General features: G+C 39.8%; 1 protein-coding gene across 2 annotated transcripts in view; it reads left to right on the top strand.

Annotated features, from left to right (window-relative positions):
* Positions 1-23,497, top strand: part of Chchd3 (coiled-coil-helix-coiled-coil-helix domain containing 3) — a 276,351-nt gene that overhangs the window by 50,752 nt on the left and 202,102 nt on the right. For both annotated transcript variants that reach the window (XM_031381451.1, XM_031381452.1), the window contains exon 3: positions 8,156-8,237. In XM_031381451.1, the coding sequence (XP_031237311.1) occupies positions 8,156-8,237 (82 nt within the window). The remainder of the gene's footprint in view (positions 1-8,155; positions 8,238-23,497) is intronic.

The raw sequence follows: 23,497 nt of genomic DNA, 5'->3' as shown, positions 1-23,497 counted from the left end.
TTTATACCTGAGAGATAATTTCTGTGAATGAATGATATGTCACTTTAAGTAGGACAACTGGCAGCATGTTGTTTTCTGTGATAGACCACTTTATTCCTTTATGTTCATTTCAGCGAGCTTTCTAGAGCACATGGAGGCTCAAGCTGGAATTCAGTCCGTCTGTCTTCTGCTTAACATGGTTACAGAGGAAGGAAAGATATCGGAAACCTGATGGTTTGGGTCCTTATTTTACAGGTGCCACAGCTGTGGCCTGAAGCAGTGTAAGGCTCTGAGCAAAGTAAAGGGAGGGAAAGCTATGAGCAGACTTTGATTTCTAGCTTGCTCTTGTTCTGGAGAAGTAAACTGCAGATTATTTGAATTAAATGGAGACGGTTTGTGTGGCTTTTATACTTCATTTGGGATTGGGGAGTTAATGCTGTTTAATTTATATTTGTATCCCCAGTGAACAAAATATATCCATTTTTGAAACAAACAAAAATTAAGCTATGCATCAAAAAACAATATCCAGGGGTAATTATTATTTCTTAATTTAAATTATAGATCTTATTTTCCTAGAGGCTTTGTGAGATCTTGCAACTATTATTCAGGATATTAAGACATGAAATACTAGATGTATCTGCTTCTCAATACTGGTTTTACAAATTGTCTGCTTACGAATGTGAAAACTCTAGGCTATGAATTACAAACTTATCTATTGCTATTCAGCTTCTGCAGCCCAGTATTGATGTGTGTTTTCACAAACAATGGAATGTAGGTCTGGTTTGTGAGTGCTTATGGTGAAGCGAACAATGAGGTGGCGATTATTTGCATATTATGCCATTCAAACTAGAAGTTTACAAAGGTGTATAAATCCTGTTGAAGGAACAACACTACAAAATAGACTATTAACTTGGTGCCTAAATGTTTAGGTTGCCATGCTCTTTGTAACACTGTGTCTTCTGCTACAATATTTTTGATTATGAATGTGCGGTTAGGAACTTTCATTCTATCTTCATTAACTTTAATGTGTTAGTAGGCACAGTTACCCTGTTGGGCATGTAGACAGGTTGCAGATCTTTGAAGCAATTTTAAGATATATTTCCTGTAACAGGACATTTTGATGTTAATTGTTGCCAGAACATATTATTTTTGATGTGTATTTTCGTGTGTTTAAATAAGTTTGTCTTCTAGGTAGAATACGTGACAAATGACAAACTGTTACATATTTATTTACCCCTGAGATCTATCTTAGTCATCAAAGCCTGCACCTGTTAGGAGATGCGGCGGCAAAGGACAAGATTTATGCTGCAGCACTACCAGGGCTGTTTAGCTGTAATATTCTGTGTTGTATTTTATTGATTGCATGGATGCTTCCATTAGTGCTTTTAAAAATAAGTTCTCTTCATATTAATGAATTTATTGCCATCTTACGATTAATGAGTGTTTCTGTGGAGTTGGAAATGTAATTTGAGTGTATCTTTTGCTGCAGGCTGTAGCTCAAGTGTCTAAATCCAGAGAAGACAAAATCCTCTAAAATCTGCTTGTGTTAAACAGTAACACATTTTCTCCACATAGTATGGCTTCATAGTTTCTCTCAGAGGTTAGCACAGAAAATAATAGATTTTTTTATGACTGGACATGATGTTTATCTGTAAACTAAAGCCCCAAAGGAAGATTAAGTAAAGGGGTGATCCCAAAAGGAACTGGTGTTAGCAAGTTTTAGTTTTTATTAAGCAATTCATTAGAGATTAAGAATTGTTTCCACCTTATTCCCTCAACCCCCAACCCCCACCAAAAAAAGCCAGGCAGTGGTGTCACATTCCTTTAATCCCAGTACTCGGGAGACAGAGGCAGGCAGATCTCTATGAGTTTGAGGCCAACCTGGTCTACAGAGCAAATTCCAGGACAGCTAGAGCTACACAGAGAAACCCTGTCTCACTCCCCCACTCCCAAAAGGTATACTGTAACTGATGTGCAAGGATTAGGCAAAGGTAGGTGTACTGGCTGGTTTTGTGTGTCAAGTTGACACAGGCTGGAGTTATCACAGAGAAAGGAGCTTTAGTTGAGGAAGTACCTCTATGAGATCCAGCTGTAAGGCATTTTCTCAATTAGTGATCAAGGTGGGGCAGCCCATTGTGGGTGGTGCCATCCCTGGGCTGGTAGTCTTGGGTTCTATAAGAGAGCAGGCTGAGCAAGGCAGGGGAAGCAAACCAGTAAGAAACATCCTTCCATGGTCTCTGTATCAGCTCCTGCTTCTTGACCTGCTTGAGTTCTAGTCCTGACTTGATTTGGTGATGAACAGCAATGTGGAAATTGTAAGCTGAATAAACCCTTTCCTCCCCAACTTGCTTCTTGATCATGATGTTTGTGCAGGAATAGAAACATTGACTAAGACAGCAGGAGAAGTTGCATAGGAAGGTGGCTTGTCCCTTCAGATCTGAGACTATTCTGTAAATCTGTAATTGTGTCTTCCCATTGTTGATGAGTGTGTAAGGCCTTCTATGTTTCTGTTCACAGCTCAGAGATTTGTTTTAAAGGTGTCCTTATTGCTGCTTCCTTGTGTCATCAGTGCGTCTGTAACAGAGTCAGCCAGGAGCCTCTGAGAGGTCTTAAAACATTGGGAATAAAAAGTTCAATTCTCCAGGAAGCATACTGAGCTTCTCAGAAGGAGCCAGTGACAGTGGGCCTTTAGTCAACGATGGCCCTGACTTAGGGAGTATAGGCCTGGAGCTGAGTCAGCTCCTGGGACACCTGGCTGGAGGAGATAGCAAAGCCACCACTGAACTGGTTTCCAAAACTCTTCAAGGTCTCATCAAACATAATAGAACTAACTTAGCAACCAGTCAAAGTTGTAATAACGTCACTGTTGTTCCCCTACCAGTCATATTAGAGGTTACCTAACCCTTCTGGAAAATTTCTTTAGCTCTGCTTAAAGGGTGTCTCTGAGCCCCTCGAGTTGTTGCCATTTTGATGAATGGTTGACCTCTGCATGTTGGTAATTGCTGCAGAATAAATGAATGGTCTTTGCCTTTGCATATTATTTGAGTCTGAGATCTTCCCTCAGCGATTCTTGGACTCTAACATCAGATGTCATAGAAGAGCTGAAGTGAATGTGGGCTCTACTTCTCTGAGGGTGTGACCTGGTACTCACAGTTCCAAAGACTGCTCAGATTCGATAGGGCTGAGCATTGATAGGGCTGCCATCTTGGAGCTTCTTACTTGGTCTTAAACACACAATTATAGTTTTGATTTTTAGATGAATAGAGAATTACAGGATTTTTAGAAAACTATTTGAACTATCCCAAACTGCTTTTTAGTTAAAACAAGTGAGCAAATAAAAATTTATTAGGAATCATGAGCTGTTTTTAATCGAGAATTATTTTCAGGTAAGAAAATATTTAAAGCCATACTCGATATAATCAAGTAGCAGCAGTTCTTAGCTCTTTCTTTCTTTTCTCTTTTTTTTCTTTCTTCTTACATTTTATGCTGTGTCCTATTTTCTATAGCTATTTGACAGAATATGTTAGTGTTCATTAAAACAAATTCAGTATCAAGAATTTCCAGTGATTTTTTTTGAGACTTTTCCAAGGTACATGTATTTGAGGAAAACATCTTTAAGCCATAATGTTCTAAAGGGAACTTGTGTATGCATGGGAAAGCCACAAAGCCAGCGGTACTCACTGAACTTGAAACAGCATGTGCAGATTTCTGTGGCAAGTCTCCTTGAGGTAGCCTGATCAGTTCTCAGATTTCTCCTGAAGGTCCGCTTGGGAACTCCAGCACTAATGGGCAAAGTTGCCTTCCCTCAGCTTTTCACTGACCTTTTAGTTTAATAACAGTTGTAGTTGAGAAAATGTTCAGATCTAGAGAGTTGGAGAAGTTTCCAGAAAGGCCATTTTAAATATTAGGCTCTGCATGCTGTATCTTTTTCTCCTGGGCGCTTGGATCTGACTTCTCAGAAGAAATACATTGTTGCTTTCTGTATTCTATTGATTTAAAAACAAATAACATGAAGCTTAGGTTTGCACAGGAGCCATTACCACACTGCTCATTTTCTGCCTGTGCTTTGATCTGCTACTGTAGATTCTAAATTCTCTATGCTAGGTCATGAGTTATCTTTTGTCGTTTTAAAATCTGGATTCTAAGCTTAGGTAATTACTTTTCCTGTTGTGACCTTGAGACCAAAAGTTATGAGTTTTTCCTCCCATTTCTTGGAAATAGCTAGGGCATTCTATTGCTGCATTTTGTTCCTTTCACCTACCCAGCCTATCCCTTGGGCATATCCCAAGGGATATTTCACCTACCCAGCCTATCCCTTGCCTTTTAGAGTTTTCTTGCCCTTTTTCTGTTTTCTTTTTCCTGCTGGTACTTTCCTGTTTGCATTTCCCCCACTCCACGTGTCCTGCATATTTTATGCTACTGTTAATCCGTTTGCTCTTGCTTCTAGCCTTACCACAGGCCTTGGGGGCTGACAAAGATAGGCAGAGAGTATTGGGAAAGAAATGGCCACCCTCTGGTCTGCATTCCCTCCCCTCTCACAGCACTGTGCCTGAAGTCTTACCTCCATGGCCTTGTTGTCATCCACACCCCTCCTCTCCTCCCTCGTCACCATTTGGTAATGCCATTTCCTCTTTGTCCCAGGTGATCATATCACTGCTGGCTTGGGCCTTTCCCTGGTAGGAAACTCCAGTGCCTTGGACAGGAAATGAGCTACCAGGATGTGTCATTGCACTAAGTGAAAGGAGCCAGATACAGAAAGACATGCTGCATGCTTTAAGACTCCCTTACTGTGAAACCTGAGATGTTGGGCCCACAGATGCGGGGAGGGGGTGAGGGGGAGAGAGGGAGAAGGAGGAGTGTGTCTTTGGCTTGGGGAGCAGGGAGGTGTTGGATGTAGGTTGCTGACTTTAAGCTTTGGACAGACAGCATATGCAACATGGTGACTTTATTTTACACATTTTATTTTATACTTGAGATTTGATAAGACCCAACAATACACCCATGAAAAACTCTGGTGGCTGAAGCAGTAATTTGATTATGTAGTCATTGCATAATTTGTATGATATTAAATAATCACATTGGGAATATACTTTTTTTGCCTATTAGACCCCAATAATTTGGAAAAATAACCTAATAAACCAAAGACATGAGACTTTCCTTAGCTTACATGGAAAACTGATCTCAGTGACTCATATTTAGGCTTAACTTACTGAGGTCTTCCAGAGGCCTAGTTTTATTTGACCAGTTGAGTGTTGATGGAGAATCCTAGTGAATTTTACCTGAGAAAAAGTGTTCTACTGCAATTTGAACTCAGGTGTGGTTGCATCTCTAAGTTGACAACTGTGGCTCACCCCGGTCTGCCAGACTTCAGGATAGGTTTTGATCAGATAATACTAAGTATGTGTGTTTCTCATGGAGCTAAGTCCAACCTGAGAGGATTGTCACATTGAGAGCTTTTCTGAGAAGTTGGCCATGTTGATACCCTGTATGGTGCTTAGTTTAGAACTGCAGTTCTGTCAGGTTCACCTGTAAGGCTTTTAATTGAAGAAGTCAAACGTGAGAGATTAATTATTTCTTACCCAAAGCCTAGTATATAGAAAACCAGACTTAATCAGGCTCCCTTTTTGAGCTATAACTGCTTGCAGTTTCTCTGTTGTTACTTTTATTATTTAAAAACCTTAAGAAAAACACAACCTTAAGATGTAGCTGGATGGCAGTCTTTGTTGTAACACAGTTTTCTGGTTTGCATGTGACCTTTGACCTTTTCAAAATTAAGGCTCTTTTTCATGACATCACTCCAAAAGAAGGAGAAACAGAACAGAAATAGCCTAACTTTGGGAAAGACCCTTAGAGAGCACCCTCACAAGGAAGCTGCTGCATGGGCTTTGGCTAATCCTTCCCCCCCCACGTAGGGTTAGCCAAGACCCTGCTGTTCCCTCTCCATGTCTGTGTTTTATATTACTTACTCTTTATTGGGATTATTTATCATTTAAAGTGAGCAGTTCAGTTGTCTTTAGTTTGTTTATAGAATTGTATGCAACCATCAAGTATTATAATTTGGAACAATTTCAGACTTAAAAAGTAAGGCAGCAGTATTGTGAGTTTGAGGCCAGCTTGGTCAACATAGTAATGATCTGTTTTTAAAAAACCCAAGAGGAACTAGTATTCCACCTCAAGACATAAACAAGCCAAACCAACCAGCCAACCAAACAGACGGACAAAAGACACCAAAAGGTGTGTGTACACACATTTGCATATATCACCATCGCCAAGAGTAGTGGAAGATAATTGCTGTCTTTTTCATGCCCCACTTTCTCCATCCAGACAGCCTCCACTCAGTATACTAGCATTCCTGGGCATTCTAAAGTGTAAAGCATACAATCTATGACATTATATAACCTTTTGTCTCTGAGTTCCTTCCCTTAAATCTTTGTTGTAGCATGTACTAGGACTCCATTTCTTTTTATATAATTACATGAATGGTTGTGCCATAGTTTGGTTACCTGTTTATTTTCTGATATGTATTTGGATCGTTTCCCCTTTGGGCTATTATAAATAATTATGCTACACTTTTTCATAAACAAGTTTTTGTATGAGTAAATACTTTCAGTTCTCTTGAGCATATATAGTACCTGAGAGCTCAACTCTTGAATCACATTTAGGATTTTGGGAAACTGCCAACTTGTTTATCCTGGCAGAGGTGTCATTTACATTCCCTAGTGATGCCATTTATGTCCCCACCAGTAATGTATGAGGGTTGGCTTTCTCTCTTTACCACTTCTCATTCTTTGCCTTTTTGATTGCATCTAATCTGTGTATCATTATGTATCGAGTGGAATTTCATTGTGGTTTTGGCTTGCATATTCCCAATGACTGATGTTGATCAGTTTTCTGTGTGCTTTCGCCTTTTGCTTATCTTCTTTTAAACAATGCCTATTTATATTCTTTATTGGTTTTTATTGGCGTTATATTTTCTCATTTGGCTATGAACTATTTATATATTATAGTCTCTAGCTACAAGTCTCCTAGTAAGCTCTAATTGGCAAAGCCCCAACCCTCATTCTGTGAGTCCTCTTTTTACTCCTTGATGATGTTCTTTGATGCTGTCATTACTTCCATACAGTTTATAACTGAGGGGAAACAGCCTTCAAACCTTTTATGTACCATCACAGATATTTATTGCTTAGAGTCAGTGCCATATTTTAAAAAAGGTTTTTGTTCCATATTGTAAGTTTTTGCATATGTCCGAGACAAGGTGCATATCTCTTATGTCTGGGTCACCAAATAATGTATACAAATTGTCTGGTCTTCCATCTAAGAAGTGGGACTATTAGGAATAACATTAGGTCCTCTGTTTTCTTAAATGCTCTCAATGGTCCTTTCTTGTGCTTTCTGCTAATAATTTTAGTTAGTATTTTTCTAATGAGGAAGAGATGGTTTTTACCTATTTCTTATAGAAAACTCTTATAAAGTAGTTTGTAAAATTTGTCCATTATTTACTATGATAGCTGTTAGAATCTTTACAAGACATATTGTATACAATCTTTTAATTGGAAAGGCCAGATGTTGCCAATGAAGTCTCCAGGTACTTAGGAAGCTCCAGCTGTGTGCTCAGTACTGTTCCATGTTTCTCTCCAGTTGTTGGCACTTGAATTTGAATGACACATATCCCAGAAAATATGGTTTCTAAATACCCATTAGTCATAAATACTCTTTCATAAATTATGGAAAAATAATATAAATACAAATATTCTGCGCTCTGTAATAAATATTTGTGTTATTTAATTGTTGAATTGAGGAGCTTTTAGCATCACTTTCGTCCCTAAAGTACTCGACAGTCTGACCTCCTTTTACAGATATTGTCAGACTTTAATGTTAGGACATCATTTTAAAGACCTTCACTTAATGGCTTAGACCCCACTTGGGCAGTAAGCAGTTCCTTGAGTTTATTATAAATTTTGGCAGGTGTTGAAATTTCTAAGTCACTAGGGGACTCTTGATTCAATTATTCTTGAAGTGTACTAATTGACCCTTTCTACAGCGATCAGGAAATTCCAAGAAGACACTGACCACCTGGCACAATTTTGCCCGTTGAGATGCAGCTTAGCTGTCTCTTCTTGTTTTTGTTTTAGCAAGCCATTTGTTTTATCTTCTTCTACTTTTGTGTTAATTGTAGTTTCTGATGAAGAATTGAAAAGAAGAGTAGCTGAGGAGCTGGCATTGGAGCAAGACAAAAAGGAGTCAGAACACCAGAGACGGTGAGTCCCATGGAACTTGAGAAGATTTGCCTGGACTTGTGATATGTAGCATGCTTAAGGAAGATTTATTTATTTTATTTTATGTGGATGAGTGCCTTAACTGCATGTAGGTCTATGCACTTTCTGTGTTCCTGGTACCTATAGAGGTCACAACAGAGCATTGGATTCTTTGGAACTGAAAGTAGAGACAGTGTGAGTCACCATGTGGGTCCTCTGCAAGAACAGCAAATACTCTTAACTTGTGATTTAAAACAAAACAAAACAACAACAAAAACAATAATAACAAAATTACTTTTCTTTGTATGGCAGAACTCCAAATATGCTGAACATAGATAGACACTTGGCTCTTTTGCTTTGGGATTGTGGTTGGTAGAACCCTAAATTGTTCATGTCTTTAAAGAATTATTGTTGTATGAGCTTTCCTTTTTCAATATATGGAAATTAGTTTCTGAGGATTCTCTAGGAATATCTAAATCTCTAAACAAATATGCTTAAGATTGAAAATTCAATTGCCCATTACTCTATATTAAAATGGATACTGTTATAGGTAGTGATGAATATCATGTGTCACACATAAGGCTTGAATTAACAAATAGCACTAATTAGTAATGTACCAACTTAAAAAATTAAGATGTCATAGAAATTTGCATAGTTAAAAATGAAAGTCATCTATAATTCTGTCTTGCAGAAATAACCACTTTTTCATATTTTGTTCTAGACTTTTTCATATATAGATACTCTCATTTTGTTATTGCCATTATTAGCACTATAAAAAAAATAATAGGTAAAATAATGCTCATTGAAGTAATAGAGTTAAAACCTGGAAGCAGTTCAATATCATCCTGGGGGAGTAAAGCTTGAATCATATACAGGCCTTCAGTGGAACAATAGACAGTCATGTAGATCCATGTGTGCTTTTTCAAATAATTTGCAAGAGTCATAGACTGGTGGGAGCTGGGGAGAGAAGCAGTATGTTAAAAAAAACCCACAGATAATACATATACATACATTTATTTTGAGAAGGTGTTACATTTTAAAGATCTAAAGTGTGTACATAGAAATGTGCAAATACATTTTAACCCAAGAGTCAAGCGCTTCGCCTACTACTTGTGCAGGTTCTGAAAGCTAGATAGAGCATAGAACATTGCGGTCATATGGTATCTTTGCACTATGAGCAGTAGGTCCATTTCTAGATGGAGCAGGAGCTTAGAACTTATTTGTAATTCATTTGGTCAGGTAGTAGAAGGAAGCTTTGGGCTGGATTGGAGTCCTCATTGGCCATAGGACCTTCAACATATGATTTGAACTTTTTTGTCCATCCCACAGCTGATGAGTTTGAATTCACAGTGTATCCATACAACATACAGAAAAAGAATATAAGCTGTTGATTATATCCATTATTTTTAAGGAACTAGATAAAGCATTAAAAAATTGAGATATAATCAACACTTCCAGAAGACTGTGTGTGTCTTTATAGTGACTTCCTATGAAACACTTTATAATTATTTAATTACTTTAGGTTGATGGAGTGTATATAATTAGTGAAGTTTAAATATTAAAAAAAAATCTACATCAGTTTCATTAAGAAGTTAAGCAACATGTAAAGTAAGAAGTAAAAGCAGCATGTTATGATAGCATTTTTTTATATCTTGAAATTATATTTTCTTTAATTAAATTTTATTTTCACAAGGATTTGGGGGGGTCAAATTCATGTTTACTTTGCTAACTGTATTCAAGAGTTCTTTTCACACAGTGCAGGCTTTTTCTTTGAGTAATTCACCATGGTAGTATGTGTGCCTTTCTCTTCATGATTTGACTCCCATGTGCTGTGCTCTGGCCATAAAAGGGAAAGGGCCGATGAGATGAACAAACAGGAGCATGAGGGCCCCTCCGTACCTCAGGTGGCATGGGGTTGGCACCTAGGTGTAACCTGGACAAATGACTATTGATAAAGGGTTATTTTCTGTCACCTTTTCAGAGAGCAGAGGATAGAACAGCTGTTATATTATTACTTTTTTTTTTTTTAATGTTCTGTTTGAAGCTTTCTTCATAACAACCCCCCAGCTGTCAAATCTTGGCAGAGCGTGTCTTCTATATGACACTTGGACGAATCAATAGCTTTTCCCACCTTCTTCCTCTTTTTTTCTTCACCAGAGAAGAAACTTGAGCACAAGCATTAAGAAAGCTTTCTGTTCAGTTTTTGAAAGCAACGTCTTGGAGTGGCAGTGCATTTATGCCTTGGCGTGTCTGTTGCCTAAGTTTGAATAAAGGGTTGTTGTGAGCATTTCTTCAGAGTGGTTCTTCATGCTCTTACCTTGTCACCTGCACAAGTCCTGACGGCCAAGTTATTTCTTTTCCCTCAAATGAACACAGAATTGTCTACCAGTTCTCAAGCACGTGAGATCTAAACAAAGATACACAGACAAGTAAATTTCAAATACATATGCTTGAGGACATCAAAATTAATTTCCACAGTGATATTTTTCTTTAGAGAATTATTATTATAACTTCATATACTAGTTCTTAATTGATGCAAAGTATTGAATGTGCTAGTGACATGTCCAGTGTGTAATGGTCAAACATGTTGTGCCCTGCTCTCTTCTCAAGTGTTCTCTATTTTTGTGAGGTGAAAATGGTCAACTTTTTTTTAAGTGCAACCTTTTCCTTGAGCAAATTTTAAAGCTCATTCAAAACCAGAGACAAATAGCAGACTACTCACTTGTGTCCGTGCTCTGTCAGGTCTGAGTGCTCAGGAGAGGCCAGCAAGATTTAACAGGGTGGTGAACTTGTGGCAGCGTTGTCTGCTGTCAGGACAGCTTAACTCAGAACCTTATTTCAGGGAGATTTCTTTGGACCAAAAGATCAAATCTTAACTGTGGTTAACTTAGGAAGCCTGATAGTTCAGAAAGGAAGACAGAAGGACCACTAGCTAGGGAAGACTGGAACTGGCTAAGACTGCAGGAAGAGGAAGCCGCTTCTCAGCAGATTCAGATGAGGGCTCCCTCAAGGGGAGTACGATGGTGAATTGAAGATGCCATTGATCTCAAGATGTACCACTGAGAAAAGAAAATGGCTGCAAATTATGATACAGTGTTTCAGCTCTTAGAGTTTCTGATTAAAATAACTCACTAAGACTAATTTTGAAAAAAAAAATGCTGCCTGTGTATTCATAAGCAAAATAAACTGGTGGTGGTTCTCAACTGGGAAAATTTTGGTCTCCAGAGGACATTTGACGATGTTTAGAGACATTTTTGGCCGTCACACTTGTCAAATCTTATCTAGTAGATGGTACCCAAGATGCTGCTAAAGATCATGTCATTCATAAAACGGGCTCTTTTTTTTTTTTCACAGTACACAGCAGTTATTTATTTAAATACTTGAAAAGGTCAATGATGGAAAAAATAGGTTTATTGTGAGAGTTTATATTCATGAGATTTATTTTACCATTAGAAAAGTGTTGCCTCTAGGTTATCCTGGCCAGATACAGAACACGTCATGACACATGCAGCTACAGCAATAACTACACAGACACGGCCATTATAGGATGGTTTCACTTCAGGTGGGATTCAGCAGTGGTCAGGGTGGCTTCTTTATTATAACTAAAAACATTGATAATATACAAACTGTTTTCCCCATTTGATTGAAAGGGCTATAAAATCCACACTCTGACAAAGAAGCCATGTGGTGACACAGGTAAGCTCCGCTAGCTGCTCCTGCCTCAGGTCCTCAGCCATACACTCAGCTCTATAAGTTTCTAGGATAAAACGGGCTCTTTGCTACCTTCTGTCCCCAACAAAAAGTATCGCTTGGCTAAAATGCCAGTTGTGCCAACAGTGAGGTTCCAGGGTTCAAGTCTCTTTCAGGCCTCTGCACACTGGGCTTCACTCATTTGGTTCATTTGCTCAGTCGTGGTGTCCCACTTTTCCCACGTAGTATCATATTCACCATCCTCAAAATCTTGGCGACATAGTATTCCTTAGAGGATTGCTCCACTGCCACTTCTGGGAGTTTTCCAAACTGCTGACACCACTTGTGTAAATTTTGATGCTTTGTATAGGCAATGACACCCCAGGCAGGACTGCCTCTCTGTAGTCAGGAGGTACTTTAGGCATGTGAAAGTGTGGAAAAATATGTGTTGGTAAAATCAGCCCATCTGTGTACCAGACCATGAAATCCATCAGATTGTATGGCACCTTGGCAGGCTTCCTCCCAGAGCAGATGCCCTTTCTCTGCTGTTCTGACTAGTCATGGCACATACATTTAGACAAAGTCATGTAAGCTGAAGAGATTTCTTCTAGCCACTCAGAATTTACCCCCACTTCTTTTAGGTTCTGTTCCTTTATGCTGGCTTTATGCTGGCTTTCCCATGAGACATTTCTTGTTAGTGCCATAGTGACAGCAGAGCTGAGTACAAGTTTTGCAGCAACCTGTATTACATTCTAATTAAAAACCAAAACCAAACAACCACATCTGTACATGAACTTTCCATTTACTTTACTGTGGATCTGTGGGGCACTGGAGTGGTTTTCTGATCATGCTCCCAAATTACAGATGAGCCTCCTCGATTAAATTCTTTTGTCTAATTTGCATTTGCTCATTAAAACATCTAATCAAGGCAACAGTCATTTGGGCTGCTGCTGAGGGTCCAGTGGAGCCAGCCTGTTTTGCTGGGGTAGTCTGTTGTGTATTTAGGCTGAGGTTGACCATACTGCTTTGGCAGCTACAGTAGGCCAATGTCACAAGTATGCAATACACTTTGCTACAGTTTGAACATAGTCTTTTAAAAATGTGATTTACTTCTCTCTTTGTCCTGCCTCCAAAAGCCAATCTCTGACAGCAAGAAAAATGTGACTACTTCCGACCTTTGACCCTTGGCATTTGAATTTCACCTCTTTATCTATAAAGGCAAGTGAGAGTGCTTTGTTTTAATAACCTTTCTTCAAGAAATCAAGAAGGAAAAAGGAGTAGGCATCCAGTTGTGAGGCTAGCTGTTTGTCAGCTGAGAGACTTCCTGCCTGCTATTTTTAAATGGATATCAGTTGAGATTTGTCCTCTGTTTTAGTAATTTGGAAAATTATATTGAATCCATTGAGCCTTAATTTAGTTAATAAATAATCATAAATTTTATCAGCTGTCTCCTTGAAAGCATAGCATAGTTCAGTAATTTTTCCCATTGATAGTGGTATGGATGCCAGAAATAGGACTTAAAACATTCTTGTATCTTGTTCATTGTGATAGTGAAACTCATGGTAATGTTACCTTCTGTCTAAATCCATTCTGTTTAATATGTTTTTGACTATATTATTAGATACATTCAGCCTTTGGAGGAAAAAGGTAAAATATTGGGGAGGGAAGAGTTAGAGGCTAGACAAACAGTATTGTGCGGTATGGCCACATTTAAGCTATGTAAGTAGTCATGGACTCAAGTACTGTCTCTAAAACCTAGAAAATGCTCACAGATAGTTTTCAGTCGAATGAATCACCAGGCCTGGAAGATACTGACTACAGCTGTCTTTCTGACAGTGCCAGGGCTTGAGTATGTTTTGTCCCCTAAGTGTTCCTGTGTTGGAGACTTGGCTTCTAATGTTTTAAGGTTGGAGGTGATAGAAGCTTTGGGAGGGACTTAGAAAAATACATGTGCATAGGTTGTGCACAGCAGGGAGGTACTGCCCCTCACACCCTTCAGAATAACTAAGGTGGTCTCATGGCTGCCACCTCCCCACCCGCCACCCCTGTGGCTTGCAGGAATGAGCTACTGGGAAAGCAAGCCAGGCCAGGCTGCTCTCTGTGACCTCACTGTTTCCTGTATGCTCTTTCTGAGATGCTGTCAGCAGTAGCTTCAGTGCAGTGAACTTAAGCTGGGTGCCGTGGCCTCGAATCTCCAGAACCATTAGCTAATAGCATCTTTTCTTAATAAAGTGGGCTTGCCTCAGATTATTTTTATATTATAGTGAAAAGTTACTAATATTAATGCATGTGGTTGGGTATTGCATGTTTATATCTTATATTAAAATAAAATGAAAATTGAATGGTATCTTTATAATTTGACATTACCCAATGACTACAAATTTTTATTTTAATTTAGTGTAATATTTATACTCTTTCTATCATGCCCAAATTATAAGGTTATAAAAACTACAACTTCAACTTATATGCAATTTATAGATATGTAGTAAGTTAAAGACAATAAGAGGGCTGTTGAGTACTATTGAGGACTAGTACTTATCAACACCTGTCATAAAAAGAGTTTGTCTGTAACCTTAAGCAATCAGTTTGTAGCAAGTAGTTTTACATGTCATTCACACTGGCATGAACAGAATTTCGAGTTTAAGGTATTTGAAGAAACAGTTGTTACTATTCCGTGGCTCATTGAAGGCCTGGGTTGGTATAGCAGCTTGTTGTGCTGTATCCCAAGCATCTGGCCACTTTGAAGATGTGGACGATTTGTTAGACATGGGAGCCCCCTTTGTGCACAGTGACGGACCCTCGTGGCATAGAAGCTGCTCCTGTAGATCACTGCTCTTCTCAGTCTCATACCTGCTTCTTCCTTCCTTCCCTGCTTTGCAGTACTTTTATCCTGACACATTTCTACTCTGCTTCAAGGTGGGTACAGCTTTCCCCGTGCTGTAGACGGTCCTGTCCTAGTGTCAGGGAGTCTGCTAGAAGGACTGCTAATGTCTAGCTGTTGGGATCTGGGCCAGTTGCCACTGCCATCTTTTCTCTTCAGTGACACTCTTGTTTTAAACAGACAGCTGCTTTTCCAGTTACAGATGGGTAGACAGTCCACTCTTGAGCCTTATGCGCATCTCTCACTGTCCACACTCAGTTTCTCTTCTGTCGCTGCTCTGCTTCTCAGGAATCCTGCTCTGAGTCCCATTTCAGAAGCTGTTTTCACATGGCAAGAATCGAGCCGGAAAACCCAAGCCAATCAAGCATGCCATCACAATCTGTAACTTTTTTACTTGTAATTGCAGCCGTGATGTTCAACACGTATTATTCAGATGTTTCTCCTGACAGTAATTACAGCATTTTCTCTCATGTAGCATAGTGCTTGAAGTAATTTTTGCTGGAACTGGTTTCTCTGTGGAAGTGTCTGGGAAATCATCTCTCTGTGTTCTATTGTCCTTCATGTTGAAGCTTTTCCTTTACCTGGAACAGTCCAGGTTTTCCTGTTTTGGATGGGAGAGGGAGTAGTACGGTACTCTATTTCTTACTCATTTCTTACTCTGTTAATGCTTATCCAAAGATTTGCTAGTTTTATCAAAATAGGTGGGTGAGATGGTGCAGCAGAGCCAGGTGAGAACTGGACTTCATACAGCTTACTCAGTTCATTACTGAGTAATGGCAGCCCATTGTTTCTTGTCATTATTTAAAAACATACTCAGAGGAAATACAGTGTGCAGGCCGATGCAGGCCGATGCAGGCTGGCTGTAGCTAGTGAGGTGAGCTCTGTCTACTCTTTTCCCTCAGTTCTTCTTTCTACAGAATGAGGCTTCTTCATCTTTGCAGGCCTGGTGCTTTGTTCAGGAAACACATTTACAGTATGAGGAACAAATATGTTCCTATCCAAAGAGCATTTGCTGGTAGACTCATCCCTTTTTAGTTTTAGAAGGTGGTTGAGGTGTGGCCTGATTAAGTCTAGAAGTCCCTCTTTGTAGGCAGTAGTTCACATAAGCTGGGTTCTGGGCCACCTGCTGGGCCTGCTGGTGATACTGAGTAAGTGTCAAAAAGTTTGACATCTTTGGCTGTTTACTCTGGAGAGGTGTTCAGAGTGGGCCACTACCTCCACCTTTCCTCCCCTGATCTTTTTGGTTTTTTTTGTGAGCTGAGCCCTGAATGGAGTTCAGGAGTTCAGGTGACTTAGCTGCAAGTCACATGCCAATTTCATCTTACCTCAGGTTTACATTTCTAAACACTGGCTTTTCCCAGTTTAAGTAGTGTCTGCTTCCCTCATCCCATCCCTGTCTAGACTGTAAGTCACTATTCTATGCTGGGCTGTGTCGATTCCTTTAGTCAGGGTGGCAATTTGAATTTCTTGTTAGTTCTTTAACTTAATATTGTGACTGTTTTCTAAATAGCATAGTGGAGAATATGCTGAGGGAGCCAGTCCCTGTTTTGTGAGCTTGAGAGGTCAGGATGTACCTCTGGTCAGTGAGGTGCTCACGTACACCTAGTAGTGTACTGTATGTGCAGCAACTCCTGTGCCTGTATGGAGGGGAGGAGCCACTTCTCCTCAGGAGGCAGGACTGTGTGACGCTTATTTTCACTAGCAGCAGACAAGCAGAAATCTCATCTTGCACTTATTTCTCTTCTCTATTCATTTGTAGACTTTGGGGAGAATCCCCCCCCCAAAAGCCCCAGGAATTAGGGGAAAGCCCCAGGGCTTGCTGCTTTGTGTTGGGTGATGCTTGCTGTGTGGACTCGGGCTTACGGTGCTCATCTCTGCTGTGTGCTTGCCCTTCATGTCAAGGCTGTCACAGCAAGTTCACAAACTTAGTTTGTTAATCACTTAGAAAGTTAGCTGCTGAGGCAATGTGCTTTTGAAATGAGAATATTGAATCCCTCCATCGAAGTATGAGTAGCTTCTACAAGAGCAATTTATTAGTTATTCACTATTTACAGTTGCTTCCTTCTTCATAAACTATCTAGAGCCTCCAGGCTTCAGCTATTTCATTTGGAGAGTTTTCCAATTTGCCTCATTAAAATGGTTTTAGTGTGATTTCAGTGTCAAGTATAAAGTAGAAAAAATGAAGGTTAGCCATGTAAATATTTCAACTAACAAGTTAAAATCAGGTTCCAACATGAATTCTCAAAACATATCGTTTAGCATTCCCATTGCCTAGCTCTCATTTGTGATCGCTGATTCTATCAAAACAAAAGTCTCTTAAAAACCAAGAATTTACATTTCATTGTCTCACTGGTAGGGTTGATGGATTAAAACCAAACCACATCAAAACAGTACCCCCCCCCCCCAAAAAAATCACTGAAACCACCAATTTAATGTGAGAAATGTCTATTAATTAAAAAACCATTATCTAACTGAGTTTCTGTGACTCTTTTTATTATTTCTACAAAACCAAATTGCTTTGACTAAGAAAGGTCATTTTTCAAAGTACTGAAAACAGATAATACTGGTTTGTAGAAAAATTACCAAAGAAATATGCCTCATCTTCACTGCTTTGTTCTTTTCCCATAAAACCACTCACAAGTCTTATCCCAGGGGTGATGTAGTCTTGTGTTTAAAGGAAACAAGTGTGACATTATATAACCAGCTATTCTTCCTACTCAGTCAATAGAAATCTCAAGTAGACTTTAATTTGGATAATAAACACTTTTTAAGAATAGGCTCCCAGACAGGCATGGCAGTTAATACCTGCCTGTAATCTTAGTACTGGAGGCATGAGGACAACAATTTCAAGGCTAGGTAGTACACAGTGAGACTGCATTTCTGACCAAACAGGCAAGCAAGACACTCACTTGTGATGTGGATTTAGTACTCACAGTTTGAGACACTGCTTATCCAAACGCTTTGTATGCACCTGTTGATTGTTTTGTCCATGTATTCCTGTAGGCTGCTTCTGACTTGCTAGTCTCCTCATTTGTGGATGAAATGGCTAAAACATAGACTTCACTTACTCAGTAGTCAAGTTGCCAGAAGGCTGTAGCCCATCCTTACTCTACTGGGCTGTATTGTAGATGTTGGGTTGGCTTCTGGTCCCACAGGGATGCTTTCTTTGATTTTTTTTTTTTTCATGTTCCACCTGTGGGCTTCCTTTGAGGATGTTTTATACTGTGCAGGGTTTAGCTTGGTCAGCTCTACTAGTTATGGAGCTCAAGAACTAAGAGTTTAGTTCCAAAAGATTTGTAAAGAGGAGGACTTTTTTCATTGTTTTTGTTTTTTTAATTCACATGACTATATTTTGAAATGAAACTGTCAAAATACTGTCATAGTGGGTAAAGAATAATATTTCTGTAGATTTTGTTGGAAATTGTGCATTTTTTTATAAATATATCTGTCAACTGTGCAAGTCTGTTTTTATAGATTTAAAGAAGCCCTTATCCAAGTGAGTCTTTGTAACTTTGTCTTAGAAAGCTCTTTCTTCCAGCTGATGAAAGTATGAATAATGTTAGTTTAAGAGAAAGCATTTTGATTACTAATTATTCTTGATTCCTTTTTCCTGCTTTATGTCCTTGTGCCTTCTTTCTAATTAACAGAGCCCGGAACCGTGTGCCTTCTAGTACATTACAGGCTATCTCTCACCATTTTCATCTTTCCTGGTTCTCACTGTGTGGGGATTTTATTCTCTTTCCTCATGGAACTTTGAAGTTGCTACAGCAATTAGGGGCCTGCCATTGAGTGGTAGAGGGTAGCCATGTTGCTTTTACACACACAACTACTTTTCATAAAGACCTGTCCTCATGAGGACAGAGTTAGTGCTTAGGCAGAGAAGTGCTGCTCTAAGGCATTGCCATTTCTTATTTTCATGGTCACTTTAGGGAGCCACTTGCCCCGCTTTTCCTCTTCTCTCCCTTTCCCATCCCTCCCCTCCCATCCCTTCCCTTTCTTCTCCCTCTTTCTCTGCAAAGTAGTTTTTAAAATGCAGTTTTAATCTTGTTTGTATCTTTGATTAAAACATTTCTAATGGCTTTTTAATTAGCATCTGCTCAAGTCTGAGCCCTTTCCTTTGGCGTTTTGACTCAGCCTGCCTTTGTCCAGTGACATCTCTGCCCTCTCCTTGAACACTACAGCCACGTCTGATGCCGGTCTTGTATGTGCCCACAGCTCATTGCTCAGAGTACTTGGGCCCCATGTTTTGCATGGTGGGTTCCCTCTTACTATTCTCAACTGTACCAAGAGGCTTGAGCCATCACTGTGTGAAGTAATCCATCTTAGCAGCTTGTCTTGCCTCCTGCCTTAGGCTCCCCAGTTTTTGCTTTCTGTTGTGTTGCAGCACCGTGTCTGTTTATTGTGTATGCGGGCAAAATATATCATCTGTCATTTGGTAGATATCAAAAAAAATATTTGCTAAATTACAATGATACTTGGCTATGGCTGACTTTGCTGTTTCTTCTAAGCTGACTGTCCAGCAAGCCGAGTTCTGGGCTTACAGATTGTGCATGGCTCTTAAGTGGGTACTGGAGAACTGAATTCAGGCCTTCATACTTGATAGCAATAGCAAGCACTTCATGCATGAGACATTTTCCAGCTTGTTTTGTTTCTTTTAGAAAACACTTTATAAAAGTGAAAACCTAACAAAATGAGAATATCTCTCTCTTCCCCCTTTTTGAGTTAAGTTTTGGCCTTAAGCCTATTCAAACTCTGTAACTCTGTGAATTATTACAGTGTATTATGTGCAAGACTGTATCAAAGCATGCATTTTGCAAGGTTCTGAACCATCTCAAGTTGGGACAGTGTCAAGAACTGTCTCTTCTAGCTGGCCACATAGCTCTAATTTCTCCCTGTGGGCCAGCTCTCCTTTGCACACTGCAGTCTTTCAGGTGGAGAGGAACTTGGGCTGTGTTGCAGATCTCTGCATTTCTGGCTGTTTTGCTGAAAGTTTTTGCTGTAGCTTGGAAGATGGCGTCTTTCTTTGCCATCCTGCTCCTCAGGCTTTCTAGCTTCTGGAATCGGTCCCTCTAAGGCTCCAGGGAGGATAGTGCCCACCCACCATGGCCCTGTGGGACTTGATGGCTGTGCTGTGTATGCTCCATGCCCTCTTGCATTTGTCCCCAGCTCTCTCCCTTTAAGTCCCCTGGTTATGTCTGTGGGAGGGAGCTGATTTTGTTTTCTTTTTCTTTTCATTTCCCAGCAGCTTGTCACAGGAATGACTCACACCCAGCAAATTCAGCCTTTAGATAGTTTTCTGTAGACAGGAACAACAAATTCACCAGTCAGGGAACAAAGTGAAAGAAAAATGAAGAACAATATTAGAAAAGAACCCTTTGGGAAGCTGAACAAAAAATGTTATATTAAAATCAATACTGGGGCCTGACCTTTTGTGGTACTGTATATTTTAAAGCCTCCTATTGATTCTCTTTTAATAACATGTTTATTCTACTTTACTGACAGAAGCCTAGAGAGACTATAAAGGGGGAAGATCATATTCTTTATTATGGTGGTCATTTAAATTTCTCCCTGGCATATTTTGATGGTTCCATGGAGTTATCTGCATATATTTAACACATCCTGGTTTTTGAAAGACTCAGAGGCTATGAAGCACTTTTCTTTTGGTAAAAGTACCCTCAGCACTGCAGTGGCAGATGTGTATAGCCCTCACTACCAACTAGGAATCTATTTTTAGCTTTTGCATGTGTTTAAAAGTCAGAACTAACTCATTTTGCTTGAATTGAACCCCTATCTCCCAAATCCATTGATTCCGCCCTCCCCCCGCCCCCTGGCCCTGTACGTTTGGTGACAGTTGTATGCATAGAGACAGCTGTCATTTAGGTTTGTTTGTTTGTTTTCTCTGTGTGGCCCTGGGTGTTTTTGAACTTAATCTGTGAACCAAGCTGGCCTTGAACTCATAGAGATCAGCCTATGTGTACCTCGAGTGCTGGGATTAAAAGGGTGTACCACTACCACTTTGCAAGACGGCTGCCATTTACTGTATGGCTAGTGGCAAAATGTCAAACAAAGGATGTGAAATCTCTTTAGTTGGCCTTTTAATCTTTTACACATTGTTTTCATGGTGTGGAGTGATGCATGCTCAGCCCAGGAAGGTGCCCTGCCCTCTCTCTAGGAGGTTATCCAGTCTTCCTTAGGTGGCAGTTTGTGATCTTCCTCCTATTTTTTTTTTTTTAAATTAGGAAAACAAACAATCCGAATAACTGGAATTAATTTTTTTCCCTCACTGGAATGATTGCTCTTCCACATACAGATACTGAGTCCCCCCCACCCAGCACAGCAGCAAGGACCCACCCTGGAGAGGTTCTCTGGCAAATGGCAAATTGAAGAGGACTGACAGCCTGTGGAACATCATGTTAATAGGCTTAGAAAGAAAGAGGATGCTTGGATCTGACTCCTAGATTTAGTGCAACAGCCCTGTTTGTGGCATTTCTGATACAGGCTGAGAAACCAGATAGCAGTTCCAGGAAGGCAGTAATGGAGCAGAGGCCATTTGGAAAGTACAAATAAATGAATCAAGAAGCTAAAGCTAACTCAAAAGGTTAGCGTTCATGAATTATAACATGGGTCCTGAAGAGGTTCAGCCATGTAGCAAGGAACCTCCTAGGAGATCCAGAGAGCAGCAGATTTCCCTATGCCCTCCAGCCCCTTTCATGGAGGACCCTAGCATCAGTAGCAGCCATGGTGTTCTGTAGCCTTTCTCCCACCTCCCAGCCTGAGGCATTGCTTCCTTAGTCCAACTCTGGTTGCTAGGGTCAATAAAGTAAGTATCCTAAAGGTTAAAGCTCAAACAAAACCAAGAGTTATAACTGTTCACCGTCCAGCCCAGAGGTCAGATTATCTGACTCCTGGGTTGTGATGTGATTTCAGATGGACACCAAGAACAAGAATGTTGTCTCCCGGTGGGTGCTCTAGGACTGGGACGAACAATTATCTGTGGGAGCAAGCAGTTAGTAAGGAAAGACACAGAAGCCAAGTGGATTCTTATCAAGGTGTGTGTTCTTTACTTAGTGAATCCGGATATTTATACCTAAGACAAAACAATCTTCTGTCTTTTAGCATAGAAGTGAGAACAGGGAAAAAACATCTCAGTCTGTAAACAAGCCCCTGCAGCGAGGGCTCCAGGCAGGAAAGCGGATTAAAGGTTGGTTCCTTATGAATTCTGGGCTACCAGTTCTGTCTTAGATCTCTGGTGATGTCTCCAGTCTTCACACCTGAGAGTTGCTGTCTCCAGAACCCTGTAGCACTGACCAGAACAGCTCAGTGGGGACATTACATTGTAGAGCTGCTGCCTCCGGCACCCCGTAGCACCGGCCAGAGCAGCTCAGCGGGGACATTACACAAGAAGACAGTATCTAAAGACCCTGGAGGAGTTGGTGGGCTCTTCTGCAGTCTGCTTTTACATGCTCCCTTGTCTAGACCTGTCATAAAGTCTTGATTGTGGCTCCATCTGCTCAGTTGTTATATCTCCTAGCACCCAGTAATATCTATAAATCATACTAAAAGTTATAGGGATGAGTTCTTTTATCTAATTGCAAAAATAGTGCATGCCATATAAAATATTTGAGAAACCCATCTAAAGAAAATACAAATCTCTTATAATACCACTGTTTACACAAAACTTCTGTAAACATTTGGCATATAAGCCTTTGTGTACAGTGGAAAAGTCACTGAAGTTGTATATTATCACTTTTTATGAGTTGATCTTAAGATAGATCATTAATGTGTTGTCAGTACACAACTTGGTGACAGTTCACTTTTAGATCTTTAGGCTTCTAAATAAGTGACTCACAGTGTTTCAGTATTATAATATATCCACCATATATTATCATTAAGTTTATATATACATCAAAGGAGACCTGTGTATAGCTGGTGAGAGACGGTAAGTAGGTAATAGGTGTGACACCACATATGGCTGGTAAGACTCCATTTGTGTCAAAGTGAGCTCGGTATTTTTAATATAATCTCAACAGATCTGGCCTGATGTAAGGTAGATAATTGATCAATACCATGCATGCCCTGTCTGTAGATGTGTGATTCTTCATTATGAACAAGTGCCAGAGAAGAAATAAGCCAGTCTGAGAAGTCGTGAATTCTATGTAGCCAACATGGAGTTTACTGTGGAATGTTTTATTTGACCATCCTTTCATCTTTCCAGGGATTACATGCTTGTCCTTTGCTCATTATAAATTAAAGCAGATGGTATTGAGTATTTGAAATGACATGAATGGCATGTAAAGTGAGTGACTGAACTCAAGTCTTACATAGAGCTGAGGACATGTGAAAATACTTGCAGCAAGTCTGAGAACAGTTTGGATCCTCTGTACCCATGGTAACTCTGGACAGGAAGAGCAGTGTACCTATAAGTTCATTGCTTATGAAGCTGAGAGGGGGTTCCTCCAGAGCAAACTGGCTAGGCAGACTAGCCTTATGGTGAGCTCTGAGCTCAAGTGAATGACCCTACTTCAATAGATAAGGTGTTGAGTGATCAAGGAAAACACCTGATTTCAAATTTGGTTTCTACATGGTATGTATACACATGAGCACTTATAGATATCTTCATATATGTGCAGCTGTGTGAGATACGACTCTCAGAAATGTATACCCATACATATTTGAATGCCTTTATATATAT

The sequence above is a fragment of the Mastomys coucha genome, unplaced genomic scaffold, assembly GCF_008632895.1.
Source record: "Mastomys coucha isolate ucsf_1 unplaced genomic scaffold, UCSF_Mcou_1 pScaffold20, whole genome shotgun sequence".
Classification (NCBI taxonomy): Eukaryota; Metazoa; Chordata; class Mammalia; order Rodentia; family Muridae; genus Mastomys; species Mastomys coucha.
Note: the sequence above shows the minus strand (reverse complement) of the source record. Positions and strands in the feature narration are given on the sequence as shown.